Source organism: Astatotilapia calliptera, chromosome 10, assembly GCF_900246225.1.
Source record: "Astatotilapia calliptera chromosome 10, fAstCal1.2, whole genome shotgun sequence".
Taxonomy (NCBI): domain Eukaryota; kingdom Metazoa; phylum Chordata; class Actinopteri; order Cichliformes; family Cichlidae; genus Astatotilapia; species Astatotilapia calliptera.
The window spans coordinates 22,877,267-22,900,940 of NC_039311.1; the positions used below are offsets into that span (position 1 = coordinate 22,877,267).

General features: G+C 42.6%; 1 protein-coding gene across 6 annotated transcripts in view; it reads left to right on the forward strand.

Annotated features, from left to right (window-relative positions):
• rapgef6 (Rap guanine nucleotide exchange factor (GEF) 6) overlaps positions 1–23,674 on the forward strand; it is a 155,635-nt gene that overhangs the window by 6,321 nt on the left and 125,640 nt on the right. For 3 of the 6 annotated variants that reach the window (XM_026181203.1, XM_026181208.1, XM_026181205.1), the window contains exon 1: positions 9,507–10,303. The exons of 1 other annotated variant lie outside the window; for it this stretch is intronic. In XM_026181203.1, coding sequence (XP_026036988.1) covers positions 10,229–10,303 — 75 coding nt within the window. In that variant the 5' untranslated portion in view covers positions 9,507–10,228. Of the gene's footprint in view, positions 1–9,506; positions 10,304–23,674 lie in introns of those variants that run through there. 2 more of the 6 variants (XM_026181204.1, XM_026181206.1) reach the window with 1 other exon arrangement.

Below are 23,674 nucleotides of genomic sequence, written 5' to 3' on the forward strand. Positions count from 1 at the left end.
GATATCTCACTGTATTCTGACTCTAGGCTGTCGCCACTCTTCACCCTGTGATCCACAGCCAAAATTACTGTACGGTTTTTGAGAAAATTGATAGTAAACTTTGCACAATTTACTCTACTGTACTTTTAATATCCTCGTCTTTAACCTCAGATTACAGGAAAACTGTAAGAGGTGACGCAGATATTTCACTGGATTATGACTCTGGGTGACCCCCACTCTGCACCCTGTGATCCACAGCCAAAATTACTGTACGGTTTTTGAGAAAATTGATAGTAAACTTTGCACAATTTACTCTACTGTACTTTTAATATCCTCGTCTTTAACCTCAGATTACAGGAAAACTATAAGAGGTGACGCAGATATTTCACTGGATTATGAATCTAGGCCATCTCCACTCTGCACCCTGTCATCCACAGCAAAAATTACTGTATGGATTTTGAGAAAATTGATAGTAAAATCTTCCCATTTTGCTTCACTGTACTCTACATATTGACATCTTTGAGTTCCGATTACAGGAAAACTGTAAGAGGTGACGCAGATATTTCACTGGATTATGAATCTAGGCTGTCGCCACTCTGCACCCTGTGATCCACAGCAAAAATTACTGTACAGTTTTTGAGAAAATTGATAGTAAAATCTTCCCATTTTGCTTTACTGTACTCTACATATTGACATCTTTGAGTTCCGATTACAGGAAAACTGTAGAGGTGACGCAGATATTTCACTGGATTATGAATCTAGGCTGTCGCCACTCTGCACCCTGTCATCCACAGCCAAAATTACTGTACGGATTTTGAGAAAATTGATAGTAAACTTTGCACAATTTACTCTACTGTACTCTATATATTCTCATCTTTGAGCTCAGATTACAGGAAAACTATAAGAGGTGACACAGATATCTCACTGGATTATGACTCTGGGTGACCCCCACTCTTCACCCTGTGATCCACAGCAAAAATTACTGTACGTATTTTTAGAAAATTGATAGTAAACTTGGCACAATTTACTGTACTATACTCTATATATTCTCATCTTTGAGCTCAGATTACAGGAAAACTATAAGAGGTGACACAGATATCTCACTGGATTATGACTCTGGGTGACCCCCACTCTTCACCCTGTGATCCACAGCAAAAATTACTGTACGTATTTTTAGAAAATTGATAGTAAACTTGGCACAATTTACTGTACTATACTCTATATATTCTCATCTTTGAGCTCAGATTACAGGAAAACTATAAGAGGTGACACAGATATCTCACTGGATTATGACTCTGGGTGACCCCCACTCTTCACCCTGTGATCCACAGCCCAAATTACTGTACGTATTTTTAGAAAATTGATAGTAAACTTGGCACAATTTACTGTACTATACTCTATATATTCTCATCTTTGAGCTCAGATTACAGGAAAACTGTAAGAAGTGACGCAGATATTTCACTGGATTATGAATCTAGGCTGTCGCCACTCTGCACCCTGTGATCCACAGCCAAAATTACTGTACGGTTTTTGAGAAAATTGATAGTAAACTTTGCACAATTTACTCTACTGTACTTTTAATATCCTCGTCTTTAACCTCAGATTACAGGAAAACTGTAAGAGGTGACGCAGATATTTCACTGGATTATGAATCTAGGCTGTCGCCACTCTGCACCCTGTCATCCACAGCCAAAATTACTGTACGGTTTTTGAGAAAATTGATAGTAAAATCTTCCCATTTTGCTTTACTGTACTCTACATATTGACATCTTTGAGCTCCGATTACAGGAAAACTATAAGAGGTGACGCAGATATTTCACTGGATTCTGAATCTAGGCTGTCGCCACTCTGCACCCTGTCATCCACAGCCAAAATTACTGTACGGTTTTTGAGAAAAAACCTCAACATCTGGCAATAAACCCATTCTGATTCTGATTCTGATTCTGATCTGACATCATGAGTAGTGCACAGGTGTACCTCAGACTGCCCACAACAAAAGGCCACCCTGGAATGTGCAGTTTTTTGCGCTATTGGGGGTCTGGGGACCCAGAACCGGTCAGTATCTGGTGTGACCACCATTTGCCTCATGCAGTGCAACACATCGTCGCATGGAGTCTATCAGATTGTCAATTGTGGCCTTTGGAATGTTGGTCCACTCCACTTCAATGGCTGTGCGAGCTTGTTGGATATTCGTGGGAACTGGTACACGCTGTTGTATACGCCGGTCAAGCACATCCCGAACATGCTCAATGGGTGACATGTCCGGTGAGTATGCTGGCCATGCAAGAACTGGGACATTCTCAGCTGCCATCTGCCCTGAACAATGTGAACCATGATTCATCCGTGAAGCGCACACCTCTCCAACGTGCCAGATGCCATCGAATGTGAGCATTTGCCCACACAAGTCTGTTACGGCGACGAGCTGGAGTCAGGTCAAGACCCCGATGAGGACGACGGGCATGCAGTTGAGCTTCCCTGAGACGGTTTCTGACAGTTTGTGCAGAAATTGTTTGGTTGTGCAAACCAATTGTTCCAGCAGCTGTCTGGGTGGCTGGTCTCAGACGATCTTGGAGGTGAACCTGCTGGATGTGGAGGTCCTGGGCTGGTGTGGTTACACGAGGTCTGCGGTTGTGAGGCCGGTTGGATGTGCTGCCATATTCTCTGAAACGCCTGTGGAGACGGCTTATGGTTGAGAAATGAACATTCAATGCACGGGCGACAGATCTGGTTGACATTCCTGCTGTCAGCATGCCAATTGCACGCTCCCTCATTGCTTGTGGCATCTGTGGCATTTTGCTGTGAGACAAAACTGCACATTCCAGGGTGGCCTTTTGTTGTGGGCAGTCTGAGGTACACCTGTGCACTACTCATGATGTCAGATCAGCATCCTGATGTGGCACACCTGTGAGGTGGGATGGATTATCTCAATATGGCAGATGTGCCCACTACCACACATTTGGACTGATTTGTGACCACTGTTTGGGAGGGATGGTTATATTGTGTATCTGGAATGAATTTTCGGTCTCTATGTCCATCCCATGGGGAATGGGAGCAGTAACAAAGGTGTTGCGTTTATATTTTTGTTGAGTGTATCTAAACTGTGTAGTAGTAATATGAGAAATCAGTAATCTGAGAAATGTAATTTCTCACCCTGACCGGTTGAGGCAGATGGCCGCCCCTCCCTGAGCCTGGTTCTGCCGGAGGTTTCTTCCTGTTAAAAGGGAGTTTTTCCTTCCCACTGTTGCTCATAGGGGGTCATATGATTGTTGGGTTTTTCTCTGTATGTATTATTGTAAGGTTTAACTTATTATGTAAGTGCCTTAAGTTGACTATTGTTGTGATTAAGCACTGAACAAATAATGTCTAAAACTGAAGTTGATACTTGAGGTGGTGTGTGAATGACATTTTGAAAAATTTAAATTGTGTGTGGAAAGACATTTCTTGTAGTTAAGCAAATACTTCAATGAACTCATTTTGTTTGGTAATGGAATAGGATTTAATTTTATCAGAAATCCGTACAGTAATTTTGGCTGTGGATCACAGGGTGCAGAGTGGGGGTCACCCAGAGTCATTATCCAGTGAGATATCTGCGTCACCTCTTATAGTTTTCCTGTAATCTGAGGTCAAAGATGAGAATATTAAAAGTACAGTAGAGTAAATTGTGCAAAGTTTACTATCAATTTTCTCAAAAACCGTACAGTAATTTTTTCTGTGGATCACAGGGTGAAGAGTGGCGACAGCCTAGATTCATAATCCAGTGAAATATCTGCGTCACCTCTTACAGTTTTCCTGTAATCTGAGCTCAAAGATGTCAATATATAGAGTACAGTAGAGTAAATTGTGCAAAGTTTACTATCAATTTTCTCAAAATCCGTACAGTAATTTTGGCTGTGGATCACAGGGTGCAGAGTGGAGACAGCCTAGAGTCAGAATCCAGTGAAATATCTGTGTCACCTCTTATAGTTTTCCTGTAATCTGAGCTCAAAGATGTCAATATGTAGAGTACAGTAAAGCAAAATGGGAAGATTTTACTATCAATTTTCTCAAAAACTGTACAGTAATTTTGGCTGTGGATGACAGGGTGCAGAGTGGCGACAGCCTAGATTCATAATCCAGTGAAATATCTGCGTCACTTCTTACAGTTTTCCTGTAATCTGAGGTTAAAGACGAGGATATTAAAAGTACAGTAGAGTAAATTGTGCAAAGTTTACTATCAATTTTCTCAAAAACCGTACAGTAATTTTGGCTGTGGATCACAGGGTGCAGAGTGGCGACAGCCTAGATTCAGAATCCAGTGAAATATCTGCGTCACCTCTTATAGTTTTCCTGTAATCGGAGCTCAAAGATGTCAATATGTAGAGTACAGTAAAGCAAAATGGGAAGATTTTACTATCAATTTTCTCAAAAACTGTACAGTAATTTTGGCTGTGGATGACAGGGTGAAGAGTGGCGACAGCCTAGAGTCAGAATACAGTGAGATATCTGCGTCACCTCTTATAGTTTTCCTGTAATCTAAGCTCAAAGATGAGAATATATAGAGTACAGTAGAGTAAATTGTGCAAAGTTTACTATCAATTTTCTCAAAATCCGTACAGTAATTTTGGCTGTGGATGACAGGGTGCAGAGTGGCGACAGCCTAGATTCAGAATCCAGTGAAATATCTGCGTCACCTCTTATAGTTTTCCTGTAATCGGAGCTCAAAGATGTCAATATGTAGAGTACAGTAAAGCAAAATGGGAAGATTTTACTATCAATTTTCTCAAAAACTGTACAGTAATTTTGGCTGTGGATGACAGGGTGAAGAGTGGCGATAGCCTAGAGTCAGAATCCAGTGAGATATCTGCGTCACCTCTTATAGTTTTCCTGTAATCTGAGGCCAAAGATGTCAATATGTAGAGTACAGTAAAGCAAAATGGGAAGATTTTGCTATGAATTTTCTCAAAATCCATACAGTAATTTTTGCTGTGGATCACAGCATGCAGAGTGGGGGTCACCCAGAGTCATAATCCAGTGAGATATCTGTGTCACCTCTTACAGTTTTCCTGTAATCTAAGCTCAAAGATGAGAATATATAGAGTACAGTAGAGTAAATTGTGCAAAGTTTACTATCAATTTTCTCAAAATCCGTACAGTAATTTTGGCTGTGGATCACAGGGTGAAGAGTGGAGATGGCCTAGATTCAGAATCCAGTGAAGTATCTGCGTCACCTCTTACAGTTTTCCTGTAATCTGAGCTCAAAGATGTCAATATGTAGAGTACAGTAAAGCAAAATGGGAAGATTTTACTATCAATTTTCTCAAAAGCTGTACAGTAATTTTGGCTGTGGATCACAGCATGCAGAGTGGGGGTCACCCAGAGTCAGAATCCAGTGAGATATCTGCGTCACCTCTTATAGTTTTCCTGTAATCTGAGGTTAAAGACGAGGATATTAAAAGTACAGTAGAGTAAATTGTGCAAAGTTTACTATCAATTTTCTCAAAAACCGTACAGTAATTTTTTCTGTGGATCACAGGGTGAAGAGTGGCGACAGCCTAGAGTCAGAATCCAGTGAAATATCTGCGTCACCTCTTACAGTTTTCCTGTAATCTGAGGTTAAAGACGAGGATATTAAAAGTACAGTAGAGTAAATTGTGCAAAGTTTACTATCAATTTTCTCAAAAACCGTACAGTAATTTTGGCTGTGGATCACAGGGTGAAGAGTGGCGACAGCCTAGATTCAGAATCCAGTGAAATATCTGCGTCACCTCTTATAGTTTTCCTGTAATCTGAGGCCAAAGATGTCAATATGTAGAGTACAGTAAAGCAAAATGGGAAGATTTTGCTATGAATTTTCTCAAAATCCATACAGTAATTTTTGCTGTGGATCACAGGGTGCAGAGTGGCGACAGCCTAGAGTCAGAATCCAGTGAAATATCTGCGTCACCTCTTACAATTTTCCTGTAATCGGAGGTCAAAGATGTTAATATGTGGAGTACAGTAAAGCACAATGGGAAGATTTTGCTATGAATTTTCTCAAAATCCGTACAGTAATTTTGGCTGTGGATCACAGGGTGCAGAGTGGGGGTCACCCAGAGTCATAATCCAGTGAAATATCTGCGTCACCTCTTACAGTTTTCCTGTAATCTGAGGTTAAAGACGAGGATATTAAAAGTACAGTAGAGTAAATTGTGCAAAGTTTACTATCAATTTTCTCAAAAACCGTACAGTAATTTTGGCTGTGGATCACAGGGTGCAGAGTGGCGACAGCCTAGAGTCAGAATCCAGTGAGATATCTGCGTCACCTCTTACAGTTTCCCTGTAATCTGAGCTCAAAGATGAGAATATATAGAGTACAGTAGAGTAAATTGTGCATATTTACTATGGATTTTCCCAAAAACCGTACAGTAATTTTGGCTGTGGATCACAGGGTGCAGAGTGGAGATGGCCTAGATTCATAATCCAGTGAAATATCTGCGTCACCTCTTACAGTTTTTCTGTAATCTGAACTTAAAGATGAGAATATATAGAGTATAGTAGAGTAAATTGTGCAAAGTTTACTATCAATTTTCTCAAAAACCGTACAGTAATTTTGGCTGTGGATGACAGGGTGAAGAGTGGCGACAGCCTAGATTCATAATCCAGTGAAATATCTGCGTCACCTCTTACAGTTTTCCTGTAATCGGAGCTCAAAGATGTCAATGTATAAAGTACAGTAAAGCAAAATGGGAAGATTTTGCTATGAATTTTCTCAAAATCCATACAGTAATTTTTGCTGTGGATCACAGGGTGCAGAGTGGGGGTCACCCAGAGTCATAATCCAGTGAAATATCTGCGTCACCTCTTACAGTTTTCCTGTAATCTGAGGTCAAAGATGAGGACATTAAAAGTATAGTTGAGTAAATTGGGTAAATTTTATTGTTAATTTTCTCTGAATCATACAGTAATTTGGGCTGTGGATCACAGGGGGGAAAGTGGAGATACACTAAAAATGGGAGTGGATTGTGAAGTAAAATAGTGTCAGGACACAAAACACTGCGTTTCTAAGCCGGTTTTCACCCATACCGTAATATACGTAAGAGTAGTGCAACCACATTTTCGGTGCGGCTGGCGGGGCGGCTAGCTTGACTGCGACTTCGTAAGTGAGGGCTCACTTGACCGCAGTGAGCTAGCCAGGGAGCACAGCCGTTTATTGACATCTGCAGAAGAACACTGCCGCTAGCTAACTCCTCAGCGCGGCAACCGCACAGCAACAACAACACACAGAGCGCCCTCTGACCCCGGAAGGACACACCGTCGCAGCGAGAAGGCGTCACCCGTCACTATGGCAACATAAACAAAACATAACTGTACAAACAGAACCCTGAACAGCCCTGACCCGCTACATAGCCCCCGCCTAAGGGGTCAGTCGTCCCCGACGACCCCATTGCCCCACACAAAGTCCTGCAAATGTCCAGGTGCCTTCTTTTGGCGCACCGGCCGGTCACGACCGGCGGGGGAAAAGTCACTCGGGTCAGAACATGGGGTGCCACCATCATCCCACTTCTGACACTAATGTGGCGAGCTCAGACAACGAGGAGACGGAGGTGTCGTTTGGTCTTGCTTCCCGTGAGCTAGCCAGGGAGCACAGCCGTTTATTGACATCTGCAGAAGAACACTGCCACTAGCTAACTGCTCAGCGCGGCAACCGCACAGCAACAACAACAACAACACACAGGGCGCCCTCTGACCCCGGAAGGACACACCGTCGCAGCGAGAGGGCGTCACCCGTCACTATGGCAACATAAACAAAACATAACTGTACAAACAGAACCCCGAACAGCCCTGACCCGCTACAATATGCTGCTGAGAATATAGCCCAGAAGAAGCGTATAGTATAGCTTTTATTTTGGAAAGAGCCATTTCTCTGTAATAAACTCTCTTTTCCAAAGATGAGTGACTCCTCAATCAGATACAGGTGTTACCGCGCCAGATCCGCGGCCCCGAACCGTAGTAAGGAAACCTCTGGCAGTTACTTGAAGGTTCCGTAACTGACTCGTAGCCGGCAACAGCTTACTATACAAGTCAACTCCGCTAGCAAAAAGATCGAAGGAGGCTAGGAAACTGCTTCACCGAACTTTATTTCTTCTCTAAGGCACGAACACCGCGTACAGTGGGCTGAAACAGTTTACTCACAGCGAGCATCGCCGACACAACTCTGGCTGTCGAGGGAGTTATTATATTCCTTTTATTTATTTTCTTTCCGTCTCTTCTGTAGCTAACCGTTACTTTTTCCCCTTCTCCGCTCTCTCTCTTCACACACACACACACCAGGCAGTCCCGCTACACACATCCCGAATACATTTCCCATCAGGCTTCATCCTTAAAGGGCCATGCCTGTAACACAGGGCTTGCAAAATCGGGCTAGCGATTTTTCCAGTCGGGCTACCAAAATCTATCTCTGCCCTGCCCGTCGGGCTATTGTAGGAAGGAAAAATATATGTCAATGCTTTTGCATTCTTTCGGAAATGTAGCTGGGTAATTATGTCATTGGCATCGGTGAGCCACTGTCAATATGTGACATATTGAAATCGCGTTTGAATTTGCGCTTGTTTTTTGCTTTCACTTTGCAAATATCCAGGTGCCTTCTTTTGGCGCACCGCCGGTCACGACAGGCGGGGGAAAAGTCACTCGGGTCAGAACATGGGGTGCCACCATCATCCCACTTCTGACACCAATGTGGCGAGCTCAGACAAGGAGGAGAGGGAGGTGTTGTTTGGTCTTGCTTCCCGTGAGCTAGCCAGGGAGCACAGCCGTTTATTGACATCTGCAGAAGAACACTGCCGCTAGCTAACTGCTCAGCGCGGCAACCGCACAGCAACAACAACAACAACACACAGGGCGCCCTCTGACCCCGGAAGGACACACCGTCGCAGCGAGAAGGCGTCACCCGTCACTATGGCAACATAAACAAAACATAACTGTACAAACAGAACCCCGAACAGCCCTGACCCGCTACAATATGCTGCTGAGAATATAGCCCAGAAGAAGCGTATAGTATAGCTTTTATTTTGGAAAGAGCCATTTCTCTGTAATAAACTCTCTTTTCCAAAGATGAGTGATTCCTCAATCAGATATATTTATTTTTTTTAATTATTTTTGTTTCAGCAACATTAAATTTAAAAACTGTACTTTTGAGTTAAAATATATATTTATAATTTTAATAAATGACAAATTAAAAAGGCATGAACATTTTTTTTGTATCGAAAAAATATCGAACCGTGACACCAAAGTATCGAACCGAACCGAACCGTGAATTTTGTGTATCGTTGCACCCCTAGCAGCAGCACATTTCAGTTGAGCTTGAACAAACTGATTTTGGAGCAGGGGCTTGTCTTGTTTCTTTATCAACACCCTCTCAGTTCATGGTGATGTAAAACTTGCTTCACTGTGGACACTGCTGGTGATGCTGGTGTTCCAGCCATTTCTAATTCAGGTCATGCTTGTGTCTGAATAGTTTTATTTAAATAGTTGTTTAAATGGTTGATCTTGAAATCTGTAGTTGTTTAGAAACAACTGGCAAACAACTGTAGCTCTAAGAGACCTTGACAACTTATGTAAATCTACAATTCTCTTACTTATATGATCGCTAATCTCTCTGAATTTCTCCTTGTTCTGAGTATTGGTGTTGTGTCAAACCTGCTGTACAGTCACTTCAGCCTGGGGGAAAACAAAAACAGTTAACAGATATCATTAAACGTCCACGACGAATGTGTGTAAACCTATGAGCACAACTGTGGCGCACACGTGTAGCTACTATCACGATGAAATGTAATTTTCGACAGAACGTAAACGCAGCACCCCGCTCGGGCAGACAGATGTCGTCAACTCTCCACCGTCGGATTCGCGGGAGGAGGGATCTAAATCTGAACTCCTGGATCTAAATGACGCTGACTACCGAAGTGGATATTTCCTTTACCAAAGATGTACAGAAATCAAGGCAGCAGGTCCAACAGACGTAACTTTCTGTCACACTTTGGCGGTGCCTGCTCTCTCTCAGACGCACAGTAACGAGGAGCTACTTGAGAGTGAAGTTTTCCCCCCCCCTTTCTCTTCTCCTGGAGAAGAAGGAGTTCTCGGTCGGTCCGTTTGGAGTAAACTCCATCCATGCTCGGCTTGGCGAGGACAAGATCCACGGGGATTTGGTCATCCCGGGTCGACTAAGAGCAGCTAGGAGACGTGAAGTGAGAGTCAGACGGAGTAAAAAGTCCTACTGTGGATTTGAGCCGAAGTTATGAAAATGACCGGCGCTATGGAAACTTCCTTTAAGCAGGCTTTGAAGAAGCCGCCCTCGCTGCGGACGGCGGAGGTAAACAAAACCAGCGTTTCTTTAATTAGCATTGCCTCGCTAATGTTTGCTAAAATCAAACGTTTGCGCCTCTTGGTGTTTGGAGTTTGACTTGATTGAGCCAACAGTGGCTTGCTTGTGGTATAACGATCTAATTGAGACTTTTCAGTGAAGTCACATGCTCGTTAGTGGAAAGTGTACATGACTTAAATAACAGTCTGTAATATAGAAAGGGGGGGAAATAGATATTTAGCTAGTTTTTAGATTAGCAGACTTTAGTGTCAGAGTTTCTGATGGTTCTGGAGTGGTTCATTGAGAAGGTTGCCTTTTTTTTTTTTTTAATTTAAATTTTTTTCCCCCACATCCTGTCTTACAAAACAAACCCTAACCTCGCAGCTTCCCATCAGATGGCTAAATCCATAAGCCTGGGAGTGAGTTTGTGCAAACCTCATCCCGATCGAGGCCAGTTAAGTTTAATAGCTGCTGCTCCTTTCTCATCCCTCCTCTGCCTCCTCCCTGTGTGAAGCTATGGAAACACAGCTGGCTTGTCATTGCTTTAGTTACACTCTCTGCCCCCCACCCACCCAAAACAACTCAGAGAGTACAGCCCCTCCGTTTTCAGTTTCTGGTGATAGTTTTGAAGTTGTAGGCACATAAAATCAGACTCCAGAATATTGTGTTTTCTTCTTTTGGAAAGGCTCCTCTTTCAGGGGCGCCACCAAGAGGGGGGCAAAGGGGGGCACTGGTCACACCCAGAATTTGCTGCCACCCCTGACAAGGCAGTCCTATGTTGGTAATAATTTTAATAAAGGTGAGAGGAAGAGAGAGGAAGACACCCTATGTTGAGATGAAACATTAACTTGTTATTTAAAACCGACTATTATGAATTTCAAACTCTAATTTGGTTTTCATATGTAGCCATTTTCAGTGTTATCAACTTTAATTGCGGGAAATTAACTAGGCATATAATTCTTTTCTTTCTCTCGTTTTCCACATTTTTAAAGAATCTATATTAGACAACAGCATAATAAAACTGGAAATTCTGTTTTTGGTGTGCCCCCATACGGCCACCCCAATGAAAAAATTCTGGAGGTGCCCCTGCTCTTTTTTTAAAGGCTCCAATTTCCTGTTTGCTTGTGGGGTGTATGGAAGGTAGAAAGCCTCTTTCACACCGTCATAGAGAGCTTTTGTGCAGACTTGAACAAACCAAAACAACCTTGTTTAGTCTATAAATATGACACAGTGATGGCAACGAAGTGGGTCTGTGATTATTTGTGTGTGATACTTACAAAGTAACTCTTTTTTTGACTTTACTGATCATATTTGTACATGGGTGAGTTGCTGTGTGTTTATTTCTTACTTAATTACTTTTTGGTATAATTAAGAAGCTGTAAATTTAGAGAATACAGTTAGGTCCAAAATGTAGACCCTTGTTTGCATTTCAAATCTTTGCTGGGCTGGATTTGGCCTCAGGGCATTATGTGTGACACCCCTGGTCTAAAACTCTCACAAGTAGCCATGGAGTAGTCTACAGCTGAGCCAGTTGGTCATGATTAAGTGTACAGACTGACGCTAAAGGATGTAGGTAGTGTCGTATCATCCATCCAACTATCTATCATCCATTTTCTTCAGCTTATCCAGTTTAGGGTCTGGATCCTTTTGCAGCTGCTGTAATGTGAAAGGGCATGGTACACCCTGGACAGGACGCCAGTCTATCACAGAGCTTTTCAAATCTTTTTCAAATTTCAAATCCTCCGTTAATCTAACCCAGTGCATGTTTTTGGACTGTTGGAGGAAGCCAAAGTACCCGGAGAGAACATACAAAGTTCACACAGGAAGATCACAGCTGGTCGGTTGATTCGAACCCAAGATCTTCTTGCTTTGAGGCAGAAAAAAAAACCTTCCAAATAACAAACAGCCTAAAAACAGACTCGCTATATTTGAGGTGCGACAGACGCAATAACCAGATTCAAGAAGTACACGAAATCTTCTCAAATCTGTGTCAGAATCCTCACACAATCTCAGGACCTTAACGCGTGTTTCGCTCCAGTGACAACAACCAAATCTTGACCTTAGCTGCTGGCTTGACTTCACTCTGTTGCAGATCAGCGTCAGATCTCTTCTTCTGCTTATGTTTTACCCATCTCATTGTGTTGTACTACATCACTAATAATAATGTTGAGTCGTTGTGTTTTTCTTTTTACATGAGTCGGGACATGTTCTTGGGTATGAAAGCGTGGTTTCCAGAGATCAGTTTCCCCCTGCGTACCTGAGGCTTAGTAGAGATGAACTTGAGATTAAACAGGGGCTACGAGGCCTTGTGGGGATTTTTTTCTTTTTTGCGAAATTTTGATGAAAACTGAAAATGCACTGTTTCTATGGCCTCTGCTTTGCAAAGTAGCATGTCCCTTCTTGTGTCAGCATGCCACATTCAAGGTTGTAGGAGTTTGGGGCAAGGAAAAGGTGGTACAACACAAGCAATTGAGCATGTAGCACGGTGGCTTAGCGGCCAGCATGGAGTATGCGTGAGAGAATAGAATAGACTAGCCCTTTGTTGTCATTGTACACGTACAACTAAATTGTAGGTGCTCCACATCAACTGTGCCGAAATAAAATACAAATGGTAAACGGCAAGAATAAATAGCAAACAGGACATTTATATATAAAAGAAGAGAAAGAGACATATTGGAAAACAAACAACTAAGAAGTCTTTGTGCTTAAATCAGGTGAATTTTCACAATTGTACTTTACTGGAAACCTGTCATCTGAATTTTCTGGATGTGCTGTAGGTACGCCTGTCTCATGTACAGATGTTTGGCTGAGTGTGAAATCTTTCCCACCGCACGTTTAATTCCTCCCCAACCCTCCCTAGTTTTGTGGGTCTTTTTACCTCCCTGCCTACCTTTCTCGTTGCCATCCAGACGCCCCGGTGGTAACGGACGACAAATCATGCCTGGGTGATTTACAGTGGTTTGGGCTTCTCCCAGTACACATCGGACATTTATGGGAATTCCAGTCATCGCAAAGCCACAGGCTCCCGAGGGAAAGGTGCAAGTAAAGGAGAGATGCTTGCTCTCTCAGCAAGCATGAACAGAGCGGAGGAGCATATCGGTGTGTGGTCGAAGCCTTGTTCTTGGAGTGCTCGCAGAGAAATGTTTCAAAAGAGGCCGTGTGTTTCAGCAGGAGCTACCGAAGACAGTGGTTTGCTCAGCGCTGACACAGCTCAGCAAATTAGGGTTAAGTAAAGGATAACACTGGGATGTTGATTTAAAAAATTGTTGCCCAGGTTAAAGGCCTCCATCCACGGGCCCTGGTACTGTCTAGTCAGCACAGAAATGTCAGCATTTGTCATTTTCCTCTCTTTAGAGGCCTTTGGCTCCCATTCATTCTTTAAAACTGGCCCCACAGCTGAGGGCAGCCTAGGCTAGATGATGTCCAACAGTGGAAATGGTACCAAGTATTCTGATTTTCTTTATTTGATCAAAATGTCACTGCATCAGAGAGGCTCATGTAACTGTAATTTCAATTCAGTTTATTTAGTGCAAAATCACAACAATTGCCTCAAGTTACTTTATATTGTAAAGACCCTACAATAATAGACAGACACCCCAATAATCAGCAAGCACTTGGTGACAGCGGGATGGAAAAACTCCCTTTAAATAGGAGAACCTGGTTTAGGGAGGGGCAGTCATCTGCCGTTACCGTGGAAATGCAGAGTCGCATATATATGGTATAGTTAAAGTCATAGAACGAGCTAAATCTGCGTGAGGCTGACAGGAAATTGCATCCTAATTCCAGTTTTATATGGAATATACTTTGCTCTGCACGACACCTCAGTTGCATCTTTCTAGAAAGTGAACTAAGATGGTAAAGCCCCTCTCTCTGATGCTGAGCCTTTAAGTGCTGTGATGTAAATGACAGAACACTTAAGGGGAATGACATTAAAAGAAAGCCTCCGCATGTGCTTTTGTGCAAAGTACACACACATTATTTAGTATCTGAAACTGCATGTGGGCATATATAGTCTTCTTGCTTCCTGCTTGCTTTTATTGGTACTTTATTTTTCTCTTCGGTGTTGCTCGGGCATCGCTGCACAGCTGACAAAGTCTGCTCAAAATACGCTTCTGGTGACTTTCAGCGATATAGACAGCAGGAGGTGAAGACACCCAAACATGCGTGACACCAGTAACTATAAAACTGATATTCTCAGATATTTGCGGCGTCCAATTGGTTCGATGTAGTTTACAGCTAATTACCACTGAACATGGCTAGACATGTTGCTAGACAAGCCTGGCGTCTTCTAGCTGTACTGATATTGCAGTTTGAGCTATATCTTTAGGCTTCAGTAATTAACCCAGCCTACTTTACGACAGGATATTTTATTACCCATAAAGTACCTCAGACTATGCAATTTTCTCTTGGGTTGCTGTTTTAACCGTAATTATTGCAAAATTAGGAAAGTACTCCAGTAAAACAAACCAAAGTAAAAACCAGTTTGACACATGCATCATTTTACAGAGAACTGTGTGGGTTGCATTTTGAAGTTTGATTCAGACATTTTTCATATTTAAGGGAGCATGGTGGCACGTGTTGGTTAACACTGTTGCCTAACAGCAAGAGGGTCCTGGGTTCAAATCCACCAACTGGCTGGTGGATCTGATGTGTGCATGACTGGTTGTCAGTCTTTTTTTGTTAGCCCTGTGACAGACTGGCGTCCTGTCCCCATCTCTCACCCTATGGCAGTTGGGATAGGCTCAATACCCCCCACACCACCACCACCCCCACTAACCCTCCTGAATTGGATGAGCAAAAGAAAATGAATGGATTTGGTCACTTTGCAGAATACAACTTCAGGGTTTCTGCCAGTGCATTGCAAAACCCTATTAGTAGAGATTGTTTTTTCCATAACAGTTAATCTGTTTCAACAATCCACCCTAAAAATTCTATAAAAAATGTTATAAAGAACCAGTCAAATCTCATGACTTAATAGACCTGTACAGCTTGACTCCACTTATCTGCACTAATGACAACAGGCCTGGTCATTTATAATGTATGAGTGGAAGAATAGCCATGATTCTTTGCTCTACTGCTGTTCTACACATAAAGTGGGAAATAAATTGACCACCAGTCTCTCCTTTCACCTTCTTGTTCTTCCTCCTAAATCACATAATAACAGTCATTGTTAAACAGCGGCTGTGAAAACCTTTTTTTCCCAGTTTTCAGTCAAGAAATGGAATCAAATCTCAGATCAGCAGCTTTTGAACACACTGACATTTTTTGATGAGCCAAGCAATTCGTTGGATTTTTTTGCCAGTTTATAAAATATAGTCAGTGAGACATTATTCTGTCATCGAGGGGCAGCATCGAGGTGAATGAAGTGAATAGGAAGTGATGTTTTAGACGAGTGAATTAACCTTTCAAAGCCAAATTTTTGGATGCAGCGTTTTTGAAGGCGAACGCCGCAAACTGCCAGCTGAAGTGAGGTAAATGACACTGATTATCTTGTTGCAGTTGCGTTTGTCAAGTTGCGGGATGTATATGGCAGCATGTGGACTGTCACTTTTTTGAAGCGGAAGTGCTGGAAAAACGGGCAGCATAAGAATCAATTTGATATGAGCCAAGCTGTGTTGGCTGCACAGAGTTTTTCAAGGTGTCTCCTAAAAGGAAGGTCTTGTGGGGTGTTTCCAGTATTCAGTGATTAGTATAAGAAGCAGTCCAAGGAAAGACAGCCAGTGAACTCTTAACAGGGTCATGGGTGCCTAGTACTCACTGATTGTGGCATAAATTGCTGAAAACCTTAATGCTGGCTAAGATCTGTAGTGTGACTTAATGGTAACTCACATGGACTAGTAGCTGGCTGTGGACTGTGGTGAAGTGAAAGAAAGTGGCCTGCTCTGATGAATCAGCTTTTCTCTTCCTTCACCAGGCGCACGTCTACTGTTCACCTGGAGAAAAGATGAGTCCATGCACTATGGAAAGAAAGCTCTTCTCGTTCTGCTGAGAAAAGTTGGCCCTGCCACTTTGACGTGTACTAAACACTGGTGCAGACTCCCTTCACCCCCTTTCCAACAGGATGGTGCATCATTCTGCAAAGTTTTAATGAATGTGACAAAGTCTGAGGAGGAGACTTAAAGAACCTATAGCTCGTGTCCTCCTGCCTGATAGCACAGGCCGTCTTTAGAGGTCTTTGCTTTGTCGGGACTGCTTTGGTGGAAGAGGGGCGACCTACATGGTGTAATGCAGGTGGTTTCCATATTAAAACTGCCTATTGTACATTGCTGGCCCACTTAGCATGAGAAATGGGTATATTTTCTTAATTTTCTGCAAAGCTTTCAAACATAAATACACGGCAGAAAATTTCTCAGCATTTACTATTGGTTTCTAAACCACAGGTTGGCCTGTGGTTTAGACATCTGTTGAAGAGAAACTGAATTTGTGAGACTTCCTTTCACAGTGTCAGACTGACTATTATGCCAGTTATAAACTGGCGTGCTAGGCAAACACTGGATCAGTAACGCAAAGGGAGAAAATGGGTGAAAATAAGTGGGAGAGTGGAAAAATCAAAAGATTAGAACAGGGTAAAGAGATGGAAGGTGGGGGAACAGTCAGATGAGTCATAAAAAAAGAGTTGCAACACAATAGATACACGACAACAGAAGGGAAACTGAGGAAGTTTTTATGATTCAGAAAGCGGGAGAGAGAGCCAGAGAGATGCACTCGTTGATAAGAATGTTTTTATGAGGTATAGATTATTGAAGAGGTGACACAGAAGGCAGGAAGGGGAAAGTAAGAGACAAAGTTACTGGAAGGTTATACAAGAAGGTCCTTCAGAGGTGGGAGGGGGAAGATATGGGTTTTTTACATTGAGAAAGTCAGGTAGGCAATGTTAGACAGATATGTGTGGATGCATAAAGAAAACCTCAGATGAAGTTTTTGTGTAATTTTTTGACGTGAACTTTCACGCCAGAACAGGGAGAAAACATCTCACAATGATAAATGCGAGATGGATATAAAATAGTGCTATTTGAATGCAGAAGATATGACACAAAAGTTCCTACTTAGAAGATTTTACATGAACCTTTTTATCCACAGTAATGTGCACATCAAATTAAATTAGATCTTGCTTACGTGTTGGTGTGTTGCTTCAGGTACTGGTGACAAAATGACGCAAGTCCACTTTGAATTGCCCAATAACTGTTTGTTGTCAGATGGCAATAAAAGGTTCATCCTAGCTTATCTGTTGCTGCAACAACAGATGAGCTAGGATGAACCCTTTGCTGAAGCACCATGTGTTCAATGCGGTGTTTGCATTTAAATGAGAATGAGAGTGAGGTGTGTAAGGTGTCCATGAAAAACTTGTTGATTCACTGGTTAACTGGAGTATGTAAACGTAGCACTAAAAGTACAAAATTTTGTATTTGGTCTTTATATCATTGTTATAGCAATTCCTCTTGGCAAAAACTCTTATACCGCTGAAAAGCTTGTTTATTTCTCCCTAACTGGTGCCACATTTGTAAGGAAAATACTTTTATTTATTGGTTTTACCAACTGTAACAGCCTGGCACCTCTTCCTCGTGCTGGTCACCAGCTTGGTCACACATTGTGGGATGGCATCTCACTCTTCAACCAGCATTTGTCACAAGTCAACCAGTGGTTGTGTTGGTCACAGAAAAAGCAGACAATAGTTAAAATTGTTTAGATAGCAAGCATCTTTGTTGCACTACTGTTACCCTTTCTAGTTTTTTAAAGATTAACAATGACTTTGTCTTCATGCTGGATGTTGTCTTTTGTCTGTGATTGTCTCTGTGAGCAAAGCTGCACCTACACAGGTCAGCGATCCGTCCGTCCCGCACAGCTGGCATCTTCGTGGGTGGATGCTGGCTGGTTGCAGCTGCTGGGCCTATTGAATTTTCTGGCAGAAACCTTTCATCAGTGTTTAATCAATGTATTTTAACAGGACACTAAATGTGGAAAGGAACTGACTGGCATTTGTGTAACACTTTTGTGGGAGGAAGCTGAGGAAGTACCTGGAGGAAACCCTTGCAGGCAAAGAGGAGAGCATGCAGTCTCCACACAGAAAGGCTTTGAACCAGGAACCTTCTTGCTGTGAGGCTGCCCCATTATGTAACCTGAATTCAAGCCCCTTGAGGCAAGTGTTGTTGTGATTTGGCGCTACAGAAATAAAATAAAATTGAACTGTTTTGACACACAGACCCGAGAGGCCACCCTGCTCCTTTAATTTAACCGTGGTTTGACTTGGGTAATCATTGGGTTTCATTTCCTTACACCTAAGCAATCCCCTAACGACCACGAGCCTGTCGAACCAGGTTTCTAAAGTTCCACTTGTGGCTCTTGATTCTTTATTAAGGTTCTTTAAGGTGACAGTCATGAATGACTTGAATATACAGTCTCATGTCATATCAGCGACTATACTTGCAACATCGTCACATTTCGTCAGTCTCTGCCCCAAAGCGTCAGACGACGAGGGTCTTTTCATCCAGCCTGATGTAAACACAGCGCAACTTAACTCGCATCTGCAGGGGATACTCCCACATACCTGCAATGACATCAACAAACCCGACTGTGCCAGAAGAACCGCCGAGACAACAGGAAATCTGAAATTAAACGGGCACAGAGCAGTCTGTGTATGAGTGGCGAAGCTGTGTGTGTCTGTGTGTTTAACTGGGTGAATAAACACAGCCTTCCCCTGACCCGGGACACTGAAAGCTCTCCTTGTGGATCCAATAAAGGCCCCTCCTAACTGAGCTTAAGGGCCTGTGGACTGGGAGGGAGGCAGGCAGATGCTGAAAAACTGGTAGTGACTCAAGTTCTAGTGAGTGAGTTTTTCTCCTCTATGTAGTTTGTGGTTGTTGGTTTCAGTTTAGCCTTATATATATGCTACTGCAGGCGGGTAAAGCCTGAGAAATGGCACCAGGGTAAAGTTAGCGCTTTGAAAAAAAAAATGCAGAGTAGTGTAATAATGAAAGCAATTTATGACACTGTTTCATCTAAATAGGGATATGATGAAATACTAGAACAACACAGAATTTTCAAAGGTTTTTCACTGAGTTTCATAAGGCTACATTAGTTTCAATCCACCCCCAGTGACAAAAATACTAATTGTTACATAAATGTATCTGAAATGCTGCTTTCACTCTTTTCTGGTCAGCTGTGTTTACTCACTTAATCCTTCTAAGAAACGAATCTAGCCATAGTCTGTGTTTACTGCCTTAATCACTCTGTAATCCCACGTTTCACTTTACACATTCATTATAAGCTTGTGTTGAAACAGAACCACTTGTAATACTAAGTCCCTAATAGCTTAGCTGTTTAAAGCCTGTTTTGAAGTCCCTCATTCACACAGCAGTCGACAACAACAGCGGGGCTTTGTCCCGCTGGGTATTGTTTGAATGTAAACACGTCAGCTTTTCCTGTGGGTGCCACCAACCATACCAACCACACCGCCCACAAGCCCAAGGTTCCCAGCATATGCGAATGCAATGCATAGCGCAAACGGTATAGCACGTCACTGCTGCTGTGCGTGTGTGTGTCTGTGTGTGTGTGTGTGTGTGTGTGTGTGTGTGTAAGCGGTGGGAAGCGTAACTACATTCCACACAGGACAGCAGGCGTGAACAGGCAGATATCGTCAGCTCTGTGCTGTTGGGTTTGTAGGGAATGCAGATCAAGGCTACATATGGAGTCATATTGCATAGTTATCTGACAGGGTTACCTTGACATGCTCAGCATGCATGAGTTGATCATTTGCTGTGTTGCTCTGCCAAAAGCTGGTGTGCAATGCCTAATTGCAAAATGATTATTACAAAACTTGGTAGATATTTAAAAAAAAAAACGGTGGGGCATGGGGTTAAGGGCTTAAATTCTTAAATATATAAATATCCCCGGGATGTCAGTGTCCTGGAATGCACTTTGCTTGTTAATGCTATGTTAGCCATCTTGTTGGTGCGGTTATTGAGAGTGACCTGCCACTAATGCGTGACAACTTTATTTGTGATAATGAGCAGTAAGGAGATGCTCCTGTGACCATAGGGTGACCACGTACTAAAGCAGGAAGTAGCTATGCTTTAAGGAATGACAAAAAGAAAAGTAGATTCATAAAATTTGTGCATCTGCTTAATATTTTCACTATCAACATTTGTTTACTTATGCCTGTCAATGATCTGTAATAGAGATGCATTGATTTTTCTCCTTTGTAAACATTAGGCTACTTTCTGGATAATTTAGACTTTTAAATGACTCACGTTTATTTCCAGTTAACCGACTAATTTTAGCATGAAGGGTGTGGTACTCTGAGGTACCAGAAATCTGTCAGACTTGGCGCTTTACTGTTTTGGTTCCCTTTCTCTCTGAGCAAAAGCAGGCCAAGAAGCAGCCTGTGTAGGAACCTGTTGCCGCAGTACTCTTATTAAAGCAGTTTTATGAGCTTGCAAAACTGGTCTGGAATGTGTGTTAGAAAAGGAAATCAGCAGAGACTTACAGCTGTATGTTTGCGTACGAGTCTGCCTTACTGATCATGCCCGGTCAGGATCTGGGTCACGATTTGAGTGTTTCTTTGCAGTGTAATGATTTGTGGCAAAGTTAAATTGTTCTACCCTGAAGTATTTTCTTTACTTGACAGACTTTGTATCTTAGGTCTGTTGGCAGCATGTAGCTGTTTTCCTTGACAATAAAACAATCCAATAAAATTCAGTTTACAGGCGTACCAATCAGAATATCATAGCAAAGCAATTCTCCCTGCATCCCTGTAGTGCTGTAGGTGCCAGTACTGCAAATAACAATAACTTTCTTTTGGAATTCACCTTCAGATTGTTTTTTCAATCAACTGTATTTCATCTTTGAATATGGCCATGACTTAAACTGTACTAAATTTCATCCATCCAACCATCCTACATGTGCTGGACCTGACCTGGGACCTCCTCCCAGTGGGACATGATCAAAACACCTCACTTGGGAGATGTCCAGAAGGCCTCAACTAGCTTTTTTTTAATCTGGAGGAGTAGCATCTCTACACTTAACCCATCCGAAATGATCAAGCTCCTCTCCTGTCTCTAAGAGAGAAGCCAGATGCCCTTTGGAGGAAACTCATTTCTGCCACTTGTGTGTGTCTGGCATCTCGTTCTTTACTTCACTACCCAGAGCCTGTGGCCACAGGTGAGGGTAGGAATGTAGATCACTCGGTGAAGCGACAGCTTTCTCTTTAGACTGTCACAGCATCCGGATCACTGAAGATGCCACGCCAATCATTTTGTCGATCTTCCACTCCATTTTGCCCTCAATCGTGGACAAGACCCTGAGATACTTCCATCTTCCTATTGCTAATTTTCCTATTTCCCCAACTGCTGCCTGATCCACAAAACGCCAAATCCCTATGACCCATCCCGTGAGAGGTGGATCCACAGGTGGTCGGGCCCGTGTAATTCTTTTGGGCTGCACCCTACCCTGAGTAGTGTAGCCATGTCCCTTGGTTATTATTTATGTACCGATCTATTCCATCATAGGGGTTTTTATACATTTCTCTTGGTCTGACCATCCACCCAGAACCAATTTGAGTTGGGGGCACCCTACCAGGGGCAAACAACATAACTCCTGGGATGATGGGGGCACATAAACCCCTCCCCATCAACACCACAATAATGTAATGATTCATGGAGGGTCACTCCTTTTTATGGAAACTGTTTCTCGTCGCAGCAAATTACTTTGTTCTTCTTCTTCTATTTCTAGTTTGGGGAATCCCAGCCAGGTTTTTGCAGTGAAAATGCCAAATGTGAGCTTAAAACTGGAATGAGGCTGGACAGAACACCAGTGTACACAAATACCCTTCTGGCAGTTCTGCCAACAGAGAGCCGGCTGATGTCAGCAGCCCTCCTTTCTGTAGGCTGACTGCGCCTGGCATGCAGGAAACCCTGTAGACTATCTTTTGTAAAGCCTGACATTATACTCTGCAAAAATGATCCTTTCTCCTCCCAGTACAAAGAGGCATTAAGGCTTAAAGAACTGGCAGAATATGGCTGAGATTTCCCATTTATGTCAAATCAACTTTGACTTACTGGACATTTAAAACTCCCTCTCCCCTGTCAGCTCAAAGTTTCCTGACATCCGTTATGCTTCTCTGCACAAAGATCGAATGCATTTGCTTTAAGTAGAGAAGGCGAGGCCTCTAATGAGATGGAGAATTTTTGTTGCAGTGCTTCTTTTGTTTTTTCCTGTTGATTTAATTATTTATTTTTTGCACATCTTTGGTTTATTTCCAAAAATATATCTTATTGATAAACGGCTAGGCAAATGTTTTGCGTTTTTATTGGTCTTCCAAATCTAGTGAACTAAATCTTAAGATTCCCCGTCACCAGCTCTCTAGGGGGAGGGGGAGTAAAATTGATGACCAAGTGGAAACAGGTGAAGGCTAAAGCATGGTCTTTTAATGAATGACAGCTTTCACCATAACGAAAATTGCAGAACTAAGCACCACGCGAAGCCAAGAAATAAACAAGAGTCCTAACTTTTGATGTCAGTGGGAGTATCATAGCTGTGGCCCACGAGGTAGAGCGGATTGCCAGTGGTTAGATCCCCACATCCAAGCATCCTTGGGAAAGATGCTGAACTGAGTTACCCCTGATGGATCCACTGGAGTGTGAGTGTGTGTGATTTTAAAAAACAAAAACAAAACAAAAATGTGTGTTTGTAAATGAGTGAATGAGGCTTGTAGTAAAAAAGTGCTGTTAGAGTTCAAATATAAGTACCAGTTCATGATTACAGGTTAGTAATTTAAAGAAAAAAGCACATAACTCTCTTAAAACGTACTATTTCTGAATAAAAATAAAGCGACCTACACACATGTGGGAAGTGGAAGAGAAATGAAACAACTAACAGCGTGTGTACTTAAAGCCACAAAATGTTGACGTACCAGTAGAGTACAACAGTCACATTTCAATGTTTCAAGCCAACACTGACAAGGTTTATGGTTCTGAGAGGCATGACGGCAGACTGTTCAGTCAAAATCAGCTGACCGACTTCTTTGCTGCCCATTTAAGCGTGTGGTGTGATGGATGATGCCGCTCGTTTGGAGCAGGGACTAGAGCATCAGTCCGTCCACCAGCCATCACCAACAACACGAGGGAAACAAGCTGCTGTAATTCTGACCGATATGGAGAGCAGGCGAGGAATTTCATTTGCTGAAATGCTTTGGGTAATCGTCAGCAGACATTTCTTGATACGCTAGCTTTCCGTTAGCTTTTTAAAATTGATCTTAATACAAAAATGGTTCCTGCCAGATGGAAATGCGAATCTTGGCCAGTGTATCCACTGGCTGCACTGGAAGCCCTTGAAAACGTGGATCTTGCCCCCAGAGGCAAAGTCATGAGACTGGTGGATGGGTTC